The sequence below is a fragment of the Salvelinus fontinalis genome, chromosome 5, assembly GCF_029448725.1.
Source record: "Salvelinus fontinalis isolate EN_2023a chromosome 5, ASM2944872v1, whole genome shotgun sequence".
Taxonomy (NCBI): Eukaryota; Metazoa; Chordata; class Actinopteri; order Salmoniformes; family Salmonidae; genus Salvelinus; species Salvelinus fontinalis.
In genome coordinates this window covers 22,699,640-22,717,353 of record NC_074669.1, presented here as the reverse complement: position 1 = coordinate 22,717,353, position 17,714 = coordinate 22,699,640, and the positions used below count along the sequence as shown (strand labels likewise).

General features: G+C 41.7%; 1 protein-coding gene across 1 annotated transcript; it reads right to left on the bottom strand.

The window, feature by feature from the left end:
- Positions 1 to 1,013: 1,013 nt before the first annotated feature.
- rpf1 (ribosome production factor 1 homolog) lies at positions 1,014 to 10,743 on the bottom strand. Its single transcript, XM_055922856.1, has 9 exons — positions 10,433 to 10,743; positions 8,499 to 8,555; positions 8,221 to 8,301; positions 8,031 to 8,126; positions 6,992 to 7,145; positions 6,615 to 6,697; positions 5,926 to 6,107; positions 1,826 to 1,952; positions 1,014 to 1,381 (listed from the first exon to the last, which is right to left on the bottom strand). The coding sequence occupies exons 1-9, from the start codon at positions 10,673 to 10,675 to the stop codon at positions 1,340 to 1,342; spliced, it is 1,065 nt and encodes a 354-aa protein (XP_055778831.1). The 5' UTR covers positions 10,676 to 10,743; the 3' UTR covers positions 1,014 to 1,339.
- Positions 10,744 to 17,714: the final 6,971 nt, after the last annotated feature.

Below are 17,714 nucleotides of genomic sequence, written 5' to 3'. Positions count from 1 at the left end.
CATATATCCAGTGGAAACAGCTGTCTGGCAACTCTAGGGAGACACACGGAGTAGAGGGATTAATGTTATTTGAAAGAACTGGAATTTATCAGGATATCTTCCGTTTTTATTTGTCGGCTTTTGGCCTATGTATTTTACTTAGTTGACGATGGACGCTATAAGGCCTACTGCTGCTCTGGTCTATTTATAGCTTAGTTCCATGCGCTCATATCTTTTGCCTCCAATGGGATCACAGTGTAGACCAGCAATGTCTCCATATGGCAGAGGCTAGTGCTTTCACCTTAGTTTAATCTTTACTTTTAGTTTTATCATTTTTAATCCAGATTATGATTAACCACGTGACACTGATTATGAAGAAACAAAAACATTATTAGTCAAATGAAACTGTTCCAAGAAAGTGCACATAAAAAATAATCAAAACTCGCAGGCAGGTCGGTAGAAATGGTAGGATAAATTGTAAACCCCACGGGGAAAAAAACATGCCCGCCTATGGAAATCAAAGGCCCATCCAAATGATTTGTTCTACTGCCGGGCCTTCACCGAGTAGATTGAAAGGAGCTCATGAAACTGAACCACTGCAAACCAACATAGGCAGTAGAAGAGTTGCCAGAAGATACAGTAACGCTTTTTTACACCGAGCTGTATTGAGGTCGGAATGCAATCATGGTTACATTAAGACGTCATGGAGCCTGAGCGAGATATGGGTCGGAAAAGATACCTCAATGCAGGGATAGGATATGCCAATGTCCTCCAAATTTTACCTTCATTCATACTGCTCCATCGAAAAGATTGAAATACTGCTAGTTTTCCGGAAAACTGACCCTTTTTGTCCTCATGCTAGCAAGCAGTAGACACCGCAGCCATTTTGGAATGGCATTGTCAGTGTATCAGCTTATTCTTCAACGAGACATGCTACGCATCTTGTGGTGCCCCTTATACACTAAAGTCAAGGGAAATTGCATACCACGTGCTTGTACAACATTTTACAAGTCTTTGATAATAAATGACTAACATTTCAGAGTACATACATGTTTTACTTTAAAATATGAAATACCATTTACAGGTACAGATTAATGTTTTGTCTAAAGCACAAACACAAGTGTTAACAAAGCCAGAATCTATCAATCAGACTGCTTTGCTCTTTCACAATGACTGTTTATCAAATGTGAACAAGATGCATCAAATTAAAATGACAACCTACAACAAGTTGTCACATTTTAAGAGACTTGCATGGGCAAAGGCACAACTGCAATTTTTGCCTTGACAATCTGACAAACTGGTATGCATTGTAGAAAATGTCTCATGTAGATGATGTCGTGGGAAGGTCCATATGTTTCACTCAAAGGTTGAACCTCCTTCTGCAGACGTCATTTTCATGTCGCTGAAAAGTGTAAAAGCAAATTTAGGAATTATTTAGCTACCAAACAGGATCTGCCCTGATTCTGCCATTCACACTAGTCCAATATCGCAAATCAGTGATGCAGCGGTAAAAACATTGATCACTCTTCACAGGGAGTAAAGTAACACCACCTTTGGCTATTTTCAATGTATTTTTCCTGCAAAAAGTGGGTCAACACAAAAGGTGCGCAAAAGGCATTTACCCTCCACTACACCACTGATCTCAACTTCTCACCCAAAACCAAATCACACGAGATTTGGTTATGGGTTGCAGAGATGAGGAATTATTCAAAATTGAGCTGCACACCTTTACTCCCACAGTACTATTGTAAAAGGTTTACTGTTCCACTGCTTTTGCTAAACGAGCAGTCACTATCAGTTTCAATTGTTCCACAATCAAAGAAAAAAACAGGACTGAACAACTCACCTTGAGAACCCACTCATATTCCCCAAACTTGGAGTCAAAGGTCCCTTTCTGTAATGATCGGAGTTTCAGAGTGAAGCGTGGTCCCAGCTCTTGCATGCCGACTCTCTTCTCGTTCTTAAAGATGTACCTTTGGAGAGTACAAGGGCATTGACATGTTGCGGACCACTCTATAAGCCCATCATTCAGATCCCATTAGAATGGGAAACAACAATGGCCTGACAACACTATGCAAAGAGAGCAGCAAACACGCACACCTTTGGCCGACGTATCAAATTGTGTAGGGAACATGAGACTTGTTCCAGTCGCATTGACCCGGACATACATTTTAGCTCTATACATTTTTTTTTTCACCTTTATTTAACCAGGTAGGCTAGTTGAGAACAAGTTCTCATTTGCAATTGCGACCTGGCCAAGATAAAGCATAGCAGTGTGAACAGACAACAACACAGAGTTACACATGGAGTAAACAATAAACAAGTCAATAGCATAGTAGGAAAAAAAGAAAGAAAAAAAAAGAGTCTATATACAATGTGTGCAAAGGGCATGAGGAGGTAGGCAATAAATAGGCCATAGGAGCAAATAATTACAATTTAGCAGATTAACACTGGGTGATAAATCATCAGATGATCATGTGCAAGTAGAGATACTGGTGTGCAAAAGAGCAGAAAAGTAAATAAATAAAAACAGTATGGGGATGAGGTAGGTAAATTAGGTGGGCTATATACCGATGGACTATGTACAGCTGCAGCGATCGGTTAGCTGCTCAGATAGCAGATGTTTAAAGTTGTTGAGGGAGACAAAAGTCTCCAACTTCAGAGATTTTTGCAATTCGTTCCAGTCGCAGGCAGCAGAGAACTGGAAGGAAAGACGGCCAAATGAGGTTTTGGCTTTAGGGATGATCAGTGAGATACACCTGCTGGAGCGCGTGCTACGGGTGGGTGTAGCCATCATGACCAGTGAACTGAGATAAGGCGGCGCTTTACCTAGCATAGCCTTGTAGATGACCTGGAGCCAGTGGGTCTGACGACGAACATGTAGCGAGGGCCAGCCGACTAGAGCATACAGGTCGCAGTGGTGGGTGGTATAAGGTGCTTTAGTAACAAAACGGATGGCACTGTGATAAACTGCATCCAGTTTGCTGAGTAGAGTATTGGAAGCTATTTTGTAGATGACATCGCCGAAGTCGAGGATCGGTAGGATAGTCAATTTTACTAGGGTAAGTTTGGCGGCGTGAGTGAAGGAGGCTTTGTTGCGAAATAGAAAGCCGACTCTAGATTTGATTTTGGATTGGAGATGTTTGATATGAGTCTGGAAGGAGAGTTTGCAGTCTAGCCAGACACCTAGGTACTTATAGATGTCCACATATTCTAGGTCGGAACCATCCAGGGTGGTGATGCTAGTCGGGCGTGCGGGTGCAGGGAGCGACCGGTTGAAAAGCATGCATTTGGTTTTACTAGCGTTTAAGAGCAGTTGGAGGCCACGGAGGGAGTGTTGTATGGCATTGAAGCTCGTTTGGAGGTTAGATAGCACAGTGTCCAAGGAAGGGCCAGAAGTATACAGAATGGTGTCGTCTGCGTAGAGGTGGATCAAGGAATCGCCCGCAGCAAGAGCAACATCATTGATATATACAGAGAAAAGAGTCGGCCCGAGAATTGAACCCTGTGGTACCCCCATAGAGACTGCCAGAGGACCGGACAACATGCCCTCCGATTTGACACACTGAACTCTGTCTGCGAAGTGGTTGGTGAACCAGGCAAGGCAGTCATTAGAAAAACCGAGGCTACTGAGTCTGCCGATAAGAATATGGTGATTGACAGAGTCAAAAGCCTTGGCCAGGTCGATGAAGACGGCTGCACAGTACTGTCTTTTATCGATGGCGGTTATGATATCGTTTAGTACCTTGAGCGTGGCTGAGGTACACCCGTGACCGGCTCGGAAACCGGATTGCACAGTGGAGAAGGTACGGTGGGATTCGAGATGGTCAGTGATCTGTTTGTTGACTTGGCTTTCGAAGACCTTAGATAGGCAGGGAAGGATGGATATAGGTCTGTAACAGTTTGGGTCCAGGGTGTCTCCCCCTTTGAAGAGGGGGATGACCGCGGCAGCTTTCCAATCCTTTGGGATCTCAGATGATACGAAAGAGAGGTTGAACAGGCTGGGGGTGCGACAATGGCGGCGGACAGTTTCAGAAATAGAGGGTCCAGATTGTCAAGCCTAGCTGATTTGTATGGGTCCAGGTTTTGCAGCTCTTTCAGAACATCTGCTATCTGGATTTGGGTAAAGGAGAAGCTGGGGCGGAGCTGTTGGCCAAGGTTGGAGTAGCCAGGAGGAAGGCATGGCCAGCCGTTGAGAAATGCTTGTTGAAGTCTTCGATTATCATGGATTTATCGGTGGTGACCGTGTTACCTAGCCTCAGTGCAGTGGGCAGCTGGGAGGAGGTGCTCTTGTTCTCCATGGACTTTACAGTGTCCCAGAACTTTTTGGAGTTAGAGCTACAGGATGCAAATTTCTGCTTGAAAAAGCTGGCCTTTGCTTTCCTGACTGACTGCGTGTATTGGTTCCTGACTTCCCTGAACAGTTGCATATCGCGGGGACTATTCGATGCTATTGCAGTTCGCCACAGGATGTTTTTGTGCTGGTCGAGGGCAGTCAGGTCTGGAGTGAACCAAGGGCTATATCTGTTCTCAGTTCTGCATTTTTTGAACGGAGCATGCTTGTCTAAGATGGTGAGGAAGTTACTTTTAAAGAATGACCAGGCATCCTCAACTGATGGGATGAGGTCAATATCCTTCCAGGATACCCGGGCCAGGTCGCATAAGTGTTTTAGGGAGCGTTTGACAGTGATGAGGGGTGGTCGTTTGACCGCGGAACCGTAGCAAATACAGGCAATGAGGCAGTGATCGCTAAGATCCTGATTGAAGACAGCAGAGGTGTATTTGGAGGGCAAGTTGGTCAGGATAATGTCTATTAGGGTGCCCATGTTTACAGATTTAGGGTTGTACCTGGTGGGTTCCTTGATGATTTGTGTGAGATTGAGGGCATCTAGCTTAGATTGTAGGACTGCCGGGGTGTTAACATATCCCAGTTTAGGTCACCTAACAGAACAAACTCTGAAGCTAGATGGGGGGCGATCAATTCACAGATGGTGTCCAGGGCACAGCTGGGAGCTGAGGGGGGGTCGGTAGCAGGCGGCAACAGTGAGAGACTTATTTCTGGAGAGATTAATTTTTAAAATTAGAAGTTTGAACTGTTTGGGCATAGACCTGGAAAGTATGACAGAACTTTGCAAGCTATCTCTGCAGTAGATTGCAACTCTTCCCCCTTCGGCAGTTCTATCTTGACATTGTTGAAAAGAGAAGACTATTAGCTTTAAAATGATGCATAACTTGTGTATCAATCCTTAAAATGTTGCGCAGCAGAGCTAATTACAACAGATCAGCTGTTCAGAGAAATACACCCCTGAAGTCGGGTAGTTTTAGCGCAGCGCCGTTTGCATGCTGGACATCGTAACGCAAGTGTCACCGCAGAGGACAATATGTCTTATTTGGCATAAATTATTAGCAAGGAAGCTACAAGTTAACAGTTTGACAAGATTGTGCGCTAGCTAGTTGGTTAATATGTTTACAAATGAGTTTGTGGGTGTGCTAGCAAGCTTGTCAGTTGATTGTTAGCTAGCCAATGACTCGTTTTGAAAGGTGGATCTTGTCATCGGAGACATTTAATCAATTAGGGTTGGCTAGAAAATATGTTTTAGTGAATTCTGTTTTAATCGAAAAACACACCATGCCAATCATTTGACAAAATGTGATTTTTTTTATGCTCATGAACTAGCGGGACTGAAAATGATAGAGCACGTCACATACATAGTTTGGAGAGTATTTGAATATTGGGGAGACCTCGCCGAGACGTATAAATTATGCAAGTGTCGAATTTACAATGCAGATATTAAAAATACATCTGCAAGATGTCTTGCCAATTAGCAAACGATGTTTAAACTGCATTTTCCCAATGTATCCTTCATACATCATGCAAAACATTGGGCAGAAGTATGTGTGCTATCATTATGCGAATGATTTCTAGGCATTCTAATTAACATTCACCTGTGGAATCTGAAAAAGATGAAGTCTCTCTGGTTGTGGAAAGTGGCGACTTGGCGTCCCACAAACTGGGGGTCGTGAGGGAAAAGGGCAGCAAAGAGTCGTCCCATGCTGTGGCCCAGGCGGGTGGTGAAATTGTTGAGGATCACCTCTGGGGAGTGTTCTGTCGGGTCCTTCCCTCGCCTCTGTAAAAGGTTTTTCTTTCAGTATTTATATTCTCACAATGTATACATTTTCCAGATCCATCCCCTAAGTGAGCAGAATTTCTGCTTAAAGAATACCAGACTCATTTGAATCATTTTAAAGCACATAGATACAACACTAAAACATTCAGTCTGGGATTGATACATTTTGGGAATTTTAAATGAATTATAGCTACTCATTCTTAAAATAATAAAACCTGGAAATACCTCATGAGCTTAGTACAACTGTCTTACCCCATCAGAACAATGTCATTGTAAAAAAACACATGGACTGTCAGTTCTTGTATCTATCGTATCTAGTGTGCCGTTTATAAAATTGAGGTTACATTTACCCAGCCCCATCCCCCAGAGAATGTTATTACGGTATTATCCCTCAGCTATATATCAAAATAAGTGGCGGAGCATCGGGTTTGTTGTTTTTCAAATTACATACTGTAGCTCTAAGTGAAACATTGACATGTCTGTTTGAACAGTTTTGAAATGTCTTGCCTTCATCTCCTTCCGCAGTCGGACACTGCTGACTTTGAAGTGTGCAGTAGGCCCATCAGGGAGGTGGCAGAGAACCATACCATCTTAGTGTTGTGGTGAAGGAAACAGAGACATCTACAAGGGACTTTGTATTATTACTGACTCCAACTACAACTCTCCACCTCGAGGTGGGCGGGGCAACTTGAAACAGGACTTAACTGTGTGCCAGGCTGTTAGGATTGTGATACTGAAGCCTGGTCTGTGACTTAAAAGCGAGTGCATGTAATAAAAACGCAGACCAACAACAGCATTAGAGTACCATAAGCATCCTGCTTCATTAACAGTCAACATATTAACATTCGCAATGTCCCTGTTTCAGTCAGTCAACCAAAGGATACTGGGCTCCTTACGATCTTCATTGATGACCAGGAGGTATGTGAAACCTCTGGCTATACACTGGGGAATGACCTTCTTGAGTGCCAAGCCTCTTCTGTAGTACACGTGTGCGTCGGGGATGACTGTGGCCAGCTGGTTGCAGAACCTCACGGTCCTCTGAAAGACAAAGCAGAAAGCAGACAGTTTTGTAATAACTACCATAAAATGTTACTGTATATCTGATTATTTGTTAGAGAATATTAAGTGAAGACTGATCGCCCAGCCCTACATACAGTATTGGTGTCCTACATTCCAGTGCGTCAATAACCGTCAACCTTCTTGTCTACAGATATCAGCCTGAGCTAAATTCACTAGGTCTAATCTTTAGAAGGACTTCTTCCCTTTGTTTGGAATTTTAGGTGATTTACATAGATCAGCCAATGAGGCAACACGTTTTAAAAGATCTGTTTGATATACAGGTTCTCTCTAATTTAGGCTTTGGCCACAAATATGAGTCAACAACATTAACAGAATATGGACTTTTAAAAGTGAGATTTTCACTGGGTAATATGATAAAGCAGGAGTGGCCAACCCTCTTCCTGGAGAGCTACCAGGTACACAGGCTTCCCCCCCATGTATTGACACCTGAACCAGCAGATATGCTAGATCAGCATTAAGGAGCCTACAGCAAGGGAGCGGAAAACATCAGCCAAGCCCTCTACAGTTGATAAAAAAAATATTTTTAAAGAACGCGGTCCAGCGGCAAGGGGAAAAAGTTCAAGTGTGTTTAACTGGACTGGCAGTGAAAGATTCTCCGCTCGTGCATGTGGTTAACAACTGGTGTCCCTCCCGGGGGCCGCTGCTGCCGGGGTGTGGCAAATTTGACGCCGGCTTTATTTGGAAACCAATGGAGGCGGCTGCATTTTACTTTCTGGAGTGTAAGCACCTTTAGAGCGAAAGCTTGCAGAAGGTATCACCCCCGTGATATCAATCTTCTGAGATTCACAGCAGGACTGAAATAAATAACAGCACCGTCTCCGGGTGCTGTTCTAGTCCACTCACCCCTCTAGGTCTGTCCGATGTGGTGATGAGGACTTTGGGGTTGGTCAGCCGGTTGAAATAGGCCGAAAACTCATCAGTTCCCTCATCAAAGGCAACCTGCAATGGAGAGTATCTGAGTAATGCGCAACATCAAAACACTATACTGTAAAGGCACGAGATGACATCAAACAGCTCTGCAGAAAGACAGTACCTCTTCATCTTCAGGGTTAACAGTAGTTTCGTCGTATACCCTCTGGTTTTCTATCGTCTTTGGAACTTCCTTTGGGGGAGCCTACATTGGAAAGGTAAGAGTCATCATCTTAATATCAATTATGTTTAGGCCTACATCTTGGAATTCTTTGGTCTGTCAATAACGGGCTACTCTTATAGTCTTTCTGCTCACAGAGGACTCTAACAGTTGTCTCTATTCATTTACAGATCAGTGGGACCAAGTGATGTCATAAGTGTTGCAGCATCCAACCTACTTACCTTGTCACCTAGAGCATCCCTCTCTTTTTTCTTTTTCTTCTTCATTGCCAACTTTTGCTGAAATTAAATTAAAAAACACCATGTTACATGGTTACACTAAAAGACCGGAATAGATATTCTCGTCCAGTTCCAACTGGTAAGACTTTCCACCGGGGGGGCAGGTATAGCGTCGAGGTTAGAGTGCTGCGCCAGTTACCGAAAGGTCGCTGGTTTGAATCCCGGAGCCGACAAGGTGAAAACCTGTCATTGTGCCCTTGAGCAAGGATCTTAACCCCAAATGCTCCAGGTGCGCTGGACAAAGGTGACCCTTGCCGTGATCCCATTCCCTGCGGGTGTCTCGGGGGGGAGTTGGAATATGCAAAACGCACATTTCCATTACACACTTGTATAAACAATACAAATAAGGACGCACCTAATTGTTATTATTTTGAGGACTGGGTTGTTCAAGTGTTTTCTCTAAGCACCGGCCATCATCCAAACAGCCGTTAACAGACTTATTTTCAGCCGGCTACTTTAAAAAACATCTGCTACTTTTCATTTAAAAGTTTCAATTCGCTAGTCAGAAAAGTCAGCCGAGCCACCTCCCGCTAGAATGAAGGATATGCATCTTCTATCGATCTATGGATAGGACAGGTGCTGGTCAGTCACAAAGCGAGCGATGACAGGGCAACTGCTGTCTGCCTCACCTCCCGGTACCAGTGTGATGTGTGTGCTCTGTGGTTGGTTGTAGTCTAAATTTATTTAGCTGAAGGAGGGAGAGCATGGTGCTCCATCGTCTTTGTGAGTGAATTTGCACATCCCGTGTAGTGCAAGTGGTAACGATGAATTGAAATACTAATTTGTTGTTTTCTGGCACATTCATTTATTTTCTTTCGAGTGTTTTCTTTAGCCAACCACAGAATCATGGCGCATAGGCTATTTGCTGTGCTTAGCTGTGCTTTGATTTATGACCGAAAAGCAAATAACTAGTTTATAAAATAGTATTTGACCATTTAATTAGCATATTTAATCGAAGAGAAAATGTTAATGATAATATTAAGATTTTTTGGGGATTAGTAATAATTTACTTTAAAATATGTATGTGTAAAGTTATATTGTGTAACACCAGGGACGGTAACAAAATGACAGTAACACCAGTGACCAATAACACTGTTAAGAATATTCTATTAACAACACCAGCGACGGTAACACCAGCGACGGTAACACCAGCGACGTAACACCAGCGACGGTAACACCAGCGACGGTAACATGGCGGCCACAGTGGATCAAACCACACTTGTTAAATTGTAAATAAATCACTTATTCATGCAATTTGATCAATTATTGTAATAACATTTCCCCCTACTATAAACTGTCCAACACCAGTGACAACTTAAGGTTACGCATGAAATTACCAAATTAATCATCAAATTGATAAAATATGAAGGGAGAGTGCAGACACACCATGTGTTTTTCAAAACATCCCTTCCTCCAATGAATGTTGCATTTTTTTAAAGTGGTGTTTACATTTTTTAAAGGGTAACACCAGTGACATGTAATTGAGGGACAGCTATTCCCTGTAAATCATTTTTTATATTCGTTTTTTAAGTAGTCCACGAAATAAAGCTAAGACTTTAATTTGCATTATGATATTTAAAGTGGGGGGGGGATTTAACATGACAGTAACGTTAAACCTTGACTCATGACCAGAGGGACAAGCACATTTCATGCTACTGACCGGATTGTACAATATATTACACATTTTTTGTTGCCGTCTAACATATATTTTATAAAAAGAAACATTGTAAAGTTGATCAGACATTTAAGTGTTTTAAGTGGTGGTCACGGCGGGGACTGGAAAGACACTATTTTCGTAGATGACCCGACTAAAGAAGTAAATAGAGAACTTTCAAGAATTATGAAGTGGGAACACATGCATGCTAAACGTTCATTACCTTCCGTTTCTCCTGCTTCAGCTTCATGAACATGAGGTGTCTGCGTTGTTTATTTTTGATTTCAGACACACTGAATGTGGGGGGAAACGAGAATTCTGCTGGCGGATCCACATGTTCTGGCTCTGTTTTCTCAATCATGCTTTCGTTACCATTTTCAAGTGGAGGCTTTGGCTGTTTCTTTGGCTTCTTAGTCTTCTTTTTCGTGGGTTTATCCTGTATATCATGCTCTTCTACGACGTCCATGTTGTCAGCTGAATGTATATTCTTTCACGTGTTCTGTCCAGTACTTCCGCCTTGCTTCCTCATGTAAAAGGAAGTTACGTTCAGTAGAAAAAACGAAACGCCCTGCCCTTTCTTCTTCTTTTGAATAATGGGGTTCACAACAATTATATGTGCATTCGCCACCTACTGTACAGGTGGATCATTTTTATTTGTATTATTTATTTCACCAGATAGGCCAATTGAGAACAAGTTCTCATTTACAACTGCGACCTGTATAATGATCCAAAAATGAAAACATTTGTGGTAAAAAAATGAATAAAAAATATCATTCAAACTATCAGTAACAAAATGTTAATTAAGCTAAATCAGCCTCATTTTCTGTTTAAATCATGTCCCTACACAGGCTCAGAAGGCTCCTGTGATGATGGGACATCTCCTGGCGACAGTCCTTGCAGTGCTTCTGCCGTTAAGTCTTGGAGGCCCAAAACCTTCTCGGCTGCAGAGATGATGTCCAGCTTCTTGGACACTTGTGCAGTACAATTAATAACTGTGGCTATATATGCCACAAAATCCACATTCTTAACAATAAGTGTATCCAGATCACTTGATTGGCGTATAACACCGGCAACTGGTTGTGATGCATCCACCGCCATATCTTCTTCAGAACTGTGGCCTCTTGCCTCTTCAACTCTCTTCACCAACTCCACGTAGGAGATATGCTGTACAGCCCTGATCCTTGACACCTCAACCTCTTTCACCCTAACAGGGCACTCAGGGAATTTGGAAATAGGATCTCCACCACAGTTGCAACATTTTACATTCAGACTCTTTAATAACATATTCCTTCCGTCTGCAAACAGTTGACACATGGACAACGTTTTTACATTTCTTGCATTGCATCGGGTTTTGCACGAACGCTCTTACGGCGTACAGTATCTTATATATCCCAACTTTACATAGGGTGGTAAATACCCAAACGTCAATAATACAGATAAACTTTGCTCCTTTTCCCAATTCTCCATACGGGTCAAGCAACGTGCATTAACTACTCCTGGAATTTTTTTGCCTAAGATATCATCACTGTCCAGAGATAACACCTTTTACCGGTGCCCTGCTCCGAAAATCAAAGCTGTCCACTTCATGCGTCGATTATTCCGCGCTCCTGTTGCTCTTTAGGCACACACAATATCAACATCATACCACTCCTGTCTACTTTGATTGCATTCACTTTCACCAAAGCTTTCTTCCCCATCCTCGTGACTTCACAAGGGTTTCCCAAATAAGCATTATTATCGGGAAAAAAATGGACTCCAACAAGCAACGAGTTATCAGACTAAAAATGTTGGGCTCAAAACAGGTGGGGCTCTTTTGTACACTCAGTGATCCCCACGCAAGGACTAACAATCCATGACATCCAACAGATAGTTAACCACATGACATTGGTTGTTCACATAATTGATGTTCATAAACAATTGAGAAATAAAGGCTTATATTTGGGCATATGATGGAGACATACAGATGGGAGCTTTTTTCATTGATAATATTTCACGTTCTATTTTAATCACGGCAAATTGCCTACTATGACAACTAGGCAGTTCAGAATGATAGGGCCTTGGAAGTTAGTGCAATTGCTTACATATAACAATACAAAATGACTGTTTAAAAGTATTGTGACATGATGGTGGGTAAGTGAGAAACAAAACAAATGATTGATACAATGAAGACAGTTATGCATGTCCTGTCTATAAATCCATAGAAATTCTTATATTTTAGCGTCTGATTTCCTGAGAGCATTAGTACTGTGTTTCTAGACCTATCCAACTAAACAGCTATACATAGAGACTGCTAAGGGTATAATATTTTTCAGCAGCCGCTGTTTCTTATTTAATGACACAATACAGGAGAGATCGACATGCATAATCTACTAAAGGCATGACTACCAACAACATTGTTGAAAGTCTTCCGCACAGCTTGGTTCTCTGTGCATATGGTCCCTCCACCTCTGCTCTCCTGGCTAACCTCTCTGTTCATGTCAGCAATAGAGGTCCAGTGATACTTGGGCCCGCCGTTGTCACACACACCACTTGCAGTCATCCACGGTGATGCTTTACAACTTAACCGAGGGGAGCTGCAGCTTTATCAAAACGTACACAGTGGCCAATGGTGCATCCTGCCCCAGCTCTTGGCCTAGAGGGCACTCCCCAAATGTTTATACAGAAGACCAGAGATCTACAGGAACAAAAGAGGTACAAAAAAAGATAGACATGATTGGACTAGCACAAAATGTCAGAAAACAATTCCTTCAGAATTCTACATCAATCTGGACGAAGAACAAATACCTAGGTAGTCTTTTTAGGCTCATATCCAAAAACAATGTCTTACTGTCATCATATTTGCTGTAGTTTACGTAGCTGACAAACTTGTTTCTAGCCAATGATGTCCTATTCAGCTGTCGGTACTAGTGCCCTTTCTTGGGATAGCAGCCTCAGTGGACCACACACTGGAGCGTGGGGTAAAATGAGTTGTGGATGTTGTCGTACATAAGTAATACTGTATGAGTATACATGAATGTACTGGAGCTGAATAGCTGTGAATACAGAAAATAGTGGGTAAAGATACTATATTTCATCCTCCAATTTCTTCCACCGTCACCATGCTGTAAAATACATGGAACCAAAACACATGTTGATATAAATATTTTAAGGAACCATATAAGCAGTGGTGTTCAAATAACATTGTCAGGAGTCAAACTTGTAAAATCTAGATCATGCTGTTTCAATCACCTACTCAATAATGGTTATGTATTTGTAAACATTACCAATATTAATGAATTCGCTGTATGTGTAGGTCACACAGATGAACGTTTGACCTTTGTTGTATCCACTGTCAGAAGTTGGTTGTTTTAGTTCCTTGAAACTGGTGTGAAACGTGAGAGCCAAATTCCAGTGTATTTCTCCATCATCACAACCCCTGTCACACACGTGTAAATATCTGTATTTTCAGTACTAGACACAAGAAAACATCAGGTGACCCACCAGGAACACACCATTTGTATTGTTTAACATTTCAATTGACTGACTTTCATTGAACAACATGTTCTTACCTGGAGAGAGAATTTGCTTATAAGTGAATATAACTGTATAGGCAGAGTTGCAAAGAAAGCCATATCGCAGACCGGCCAATAAAAATAAAAAGACTAAGATCGGCAAAAGAACACAGACACTGCACAGAGTAACTCTGCCTAGAAGGCCAGCATCCCAGAGTCGCCTCTTCACGGTTGACGTTGAGACTGGTGTTTTGCAGGTACCATTTTAATGAAGCTTCCACGTGAGGCATCTGTTCCTCAAACTAGACACTTATGTCATTGTCCTCTTGCTCAGTTGTAAGCACTCCTCTTTCTATTCTGGTTAGAGCCAGTTTGCGCTGTTCTGTGAAGGGAGTAGTACACAGCATTGTACGAGATATTCAGTTTCTTGGCAATTTCTCACATGGAATAGCCTTCATTTCTCAGAACAAGAATAGACTGACGAGTTTCAGAAGAAAGTTATTTGTTTCTGGACATTTTAAGCATATAATCGAACCCACAAATGCTGATGCCCCAGATACTCAACTAGTCTAAAGAAGGCTAGTTTTATTGCTTCTTTAATCAGAACTACAGTTTTCAGCTGTGCTAATATAATTGCAAAAGGGTTTTCTAATGATCAATTAGCCTTTTAAAATGATAAACTTGGATTAGCTAACACAACGTGCCATTGGAACACAGGAGTGATGGTTGCTGATAATGGGCCTTTGTACGCCTATGTAGATATTCCATTCAAAATCTGCCGTTTCCAGCTACAATAGTCATTTACAACATTAACAATGTCTACACTGTATTTCTGATCAATTTGATGTTATTAAAATGGACAAAAAATAGGCTTTTCTTTCAAATACAAGGACATTTCTAAGTGAGCCCAAACTTTTGAACGGTAGTGTACGTCAAATACGTCATGATTGATGTATTGTAACAGGCCAACAATGTGGCGTTAACTTCCATACAAGCATTATACTCAGATTTTTTCCTCAAAATAGTGTGAAATACACATATAAAACAATAGACTAAATGTCTGCAAACTTTACTGGGGGGCAATGCGGAGATTCAGGATCCTTCCCCAAGCATTTCCCTGGCATTTCTATTGTTTTGGTCAAGTTTGATTTACCTATAGCATATGGTTTAGTCAATTGTTTCCATCCTCATCAAACCATATATGCGGTAAAGAGGTCAACAGAACGCAGATCATAGGGGATAGAAGAAAGATGCCGGATTGGTGCATATTCAACAAATCTGATCTGACAAAGTGGATATTTATCAAATCCGTCATGTATTGCAGGTGTAGGCAACCCTGTTTCTGGAGTGCCGCAGGCACTTAATGTTTTTGATTTAACCAAGCTGGATGACCAGGTGTGTTGAATTTAGGGAATCATAGAACTCAGGTATGGTATGGTGTCTAGTAGGAACCAAACCCTGCAGTACCTGCGGCACTCTAGGAACAAGGTTACCCCTGATGTATTTTAACAGGCCCACAATGTGGTTACTAAAGTCCGATTTGATTATGCCGTATTGGCTGTTTTCGCACAACACAACGCTGCACAACATTTAGCCGTAGCCCCTGTTCAGGTTTAAAAGAAGTGACTGCTAAATGCTAACTCACATTCGTATAAGTTTAAGTCGGAAGTTTACATACACCTTAGTCAATTACATTTAGACTCAGTTTTCACAATTACGGACATTTCATCCGAATAGAAATGCCCTGACTTAGGTCAGTTAGGATCCACTTTATTTTAAGAATGTGAATTGTCAGAATAATAGTAGAGAGAATGATTTATTTCAGATTTCATTTCTTTCATCACATTCCCAGTGGGTCAGAAGTTTACATACATCAATTCGTATTTGGTAGCATTGCCTTTAAATTGTTTAACTTGGGTCAAACGTTTCGGGTGGCCTTCCACAAGCTTCCCACAATAAGTTGGGTGAATTTTGGCCCATTCCTTGCTCGCACACGCTTGTTCAGTTCTTCCCCAAAATTGTCTATAGGATTGATGTCAGGGCTTTGTGATGGCCACTCCAATACCTTGACTTTGTTGTCCTTAAGCCATTTTGCCACAACTTTGGAAGTATGCTTGGGGTCATTGTCCATTTGGAAGGCCCATTTGCGACCAAGCTTTAACTTCCTGACTGATGTCTTGAGATGTTGCTTCAATATATGCACATCATTTTCTTTCCTCATGATGCCATCTATTTTGTGACCTGCACCAGTCCCTCCGGCAGCAAAGCACCCACTTTTTTTATGGTGGTTTTGGAGCAGTGGCTTCTTTCTTGCTGAGCGACCTTTCACGTTATGTCAAAATAGGACTCGTTTTACTGTGGATTTAGATACTTTTGTACCTGTTTCCTCCAGCATCTTCACTTCCTTTGCTGTTGTTCTGGGATTGATTTGCACTTTTCACAAAGTACGTTCATCTCTAGGAGACAGAACTTAAGAGGTATGACAGCTGTGTGATCCCATGGTGTTTATACTTGTGTACTATTGTTTGTACCGATGAACGGGGTACCTTCAGGTGTTTGGAAATTGCTCCCAAGGATGAACCAGACTTGTGGAGGTCAACAATTTTTTTTCTGAGGTCTTGGCTGATTTTGAGTTTGAAGGTAGTTTGAGTTTGAGTTTCAAACTGAGTTTGAAGGTAGGCCTAGAAATACATCCACAGGTACGCCTCCAATTGACTCAAAGGAAGTCAATTAGCCTATCAGAAGCTTCTAAAGCCATGACATCATTTTCTGGAATTTTCCAAGCTGTTTAAAGGCACAGTCAACTTAGTGTATGTAAACTTCTGACCCACTGGAATTGTGATAAAGGGAGTTATAAGTGAAATAATCTGTCTGGAAAAATTACCTGTGTTATGCACAAAGTAGATGTCCTAACCGACTTGCCAAAACTATAGTTTGTTAACAAGAAATTTGTGTAGAGGTTGAAAAACAAGTTTTAATGACTCCGACAAGTGTATGTAAACCTCCGACTTCAACTGTATATATATATATATATACATACACACACAGTACCAGTCAAAAGTTGACACACCTACTCATTCCAGGGTTTTTCTTTATTTTTACTATTTTCTACATAGTAGAATAATAGTGAAGACATCAAAACGATGAAATAGCACATATGGAATCATGTAGTAACCAGAAAATTGTTAAACAAATAAGACTATATTTTATATTTGAGATTCTTCAAAATAGCCACCCTTTACCTTGACAGTTTTGCACACTCTTGGCATTATGACGTCATTATCATAGTGCTTTCAAGACAACTGGGAACTCCAACAAATACGAGGTGAAATCATGACGATCTGAGTTCCCAGTTGTCTTGAACGCACTGAAGTCGGAAGTAGGAGATTTCCGAGTTCCCAGCTGTTTTGAACACGGCATTAATGCTCAGGGAAAGAAGACAGGATATTCCCTTTGAGACAGGAACCAAAATCCTCCATAGTGACCTGTGAATGCGTTCGGTCCCGACAGCTCGATATGCTGTTCGATTTCACTTACCGGCATGCCAACTGAGCCAGGATCACAGTGAAACGGATTGGGAAGTATGCCCCAAAGTGCTCTTCCAAGCGTTGGAGGTGAGCAGTCATCACTCATGTGAAACACTTACTGATTCTGTGTTCTGTTAGAAACATGCACAACAGCCGAGGGAACGGGGCATGGTTCGCTTTTGAAAGACTCTCTCTCCAATAAGAATTCTTTCCTCTGAATCCACTGATTTGGTCACTCATCTGTATAATGTTTTTGTATTTTCCCTGCATGCTTGCATTCAGTTCCCCAAATATGTATGTTACATCCTTTCCTGTTACATAGGCAAGGAGACACATAGGCAAGGAGCCCATAAATTTAGAATTTTGTAACATTCCCAGAATGCATGAATTAGTGAGTCATTAGTAGTTTTACACTTCGGACATGACTCTGCCATTGTGCTGTAGAATTTGTGAATTTTTGTATAATAAATTCTATCCATACATTTAT

What these genes read in the sequence shown, in the direction of transcription:
- rpf1 (XM_055922856.1), bottom strand. Translation starts at nt 10,675, where the DNA reads ATGGACGTCGTAGAAGAGCATGATATACAGGATAAACCCACGAAAAAG. An exon ending in GGGATGCTCTAGGTGACAAG is followed by an intron (nt 8,302 to 8,498) that starts GTAAGTAGGTTG and finishes TTTCCAATGTAG; the next exon opens with GCTCCCCCAAAGGAAGTTCC. An exon ending in AATATGAGTGGGTTCTCAAG is followed by an intron (nt 1,382 to 1,825) that starts GTGAGTTGTTCA and finishes TACACTTTTCAG; the next exon opens with CGACATGAAAATGACGTCTG.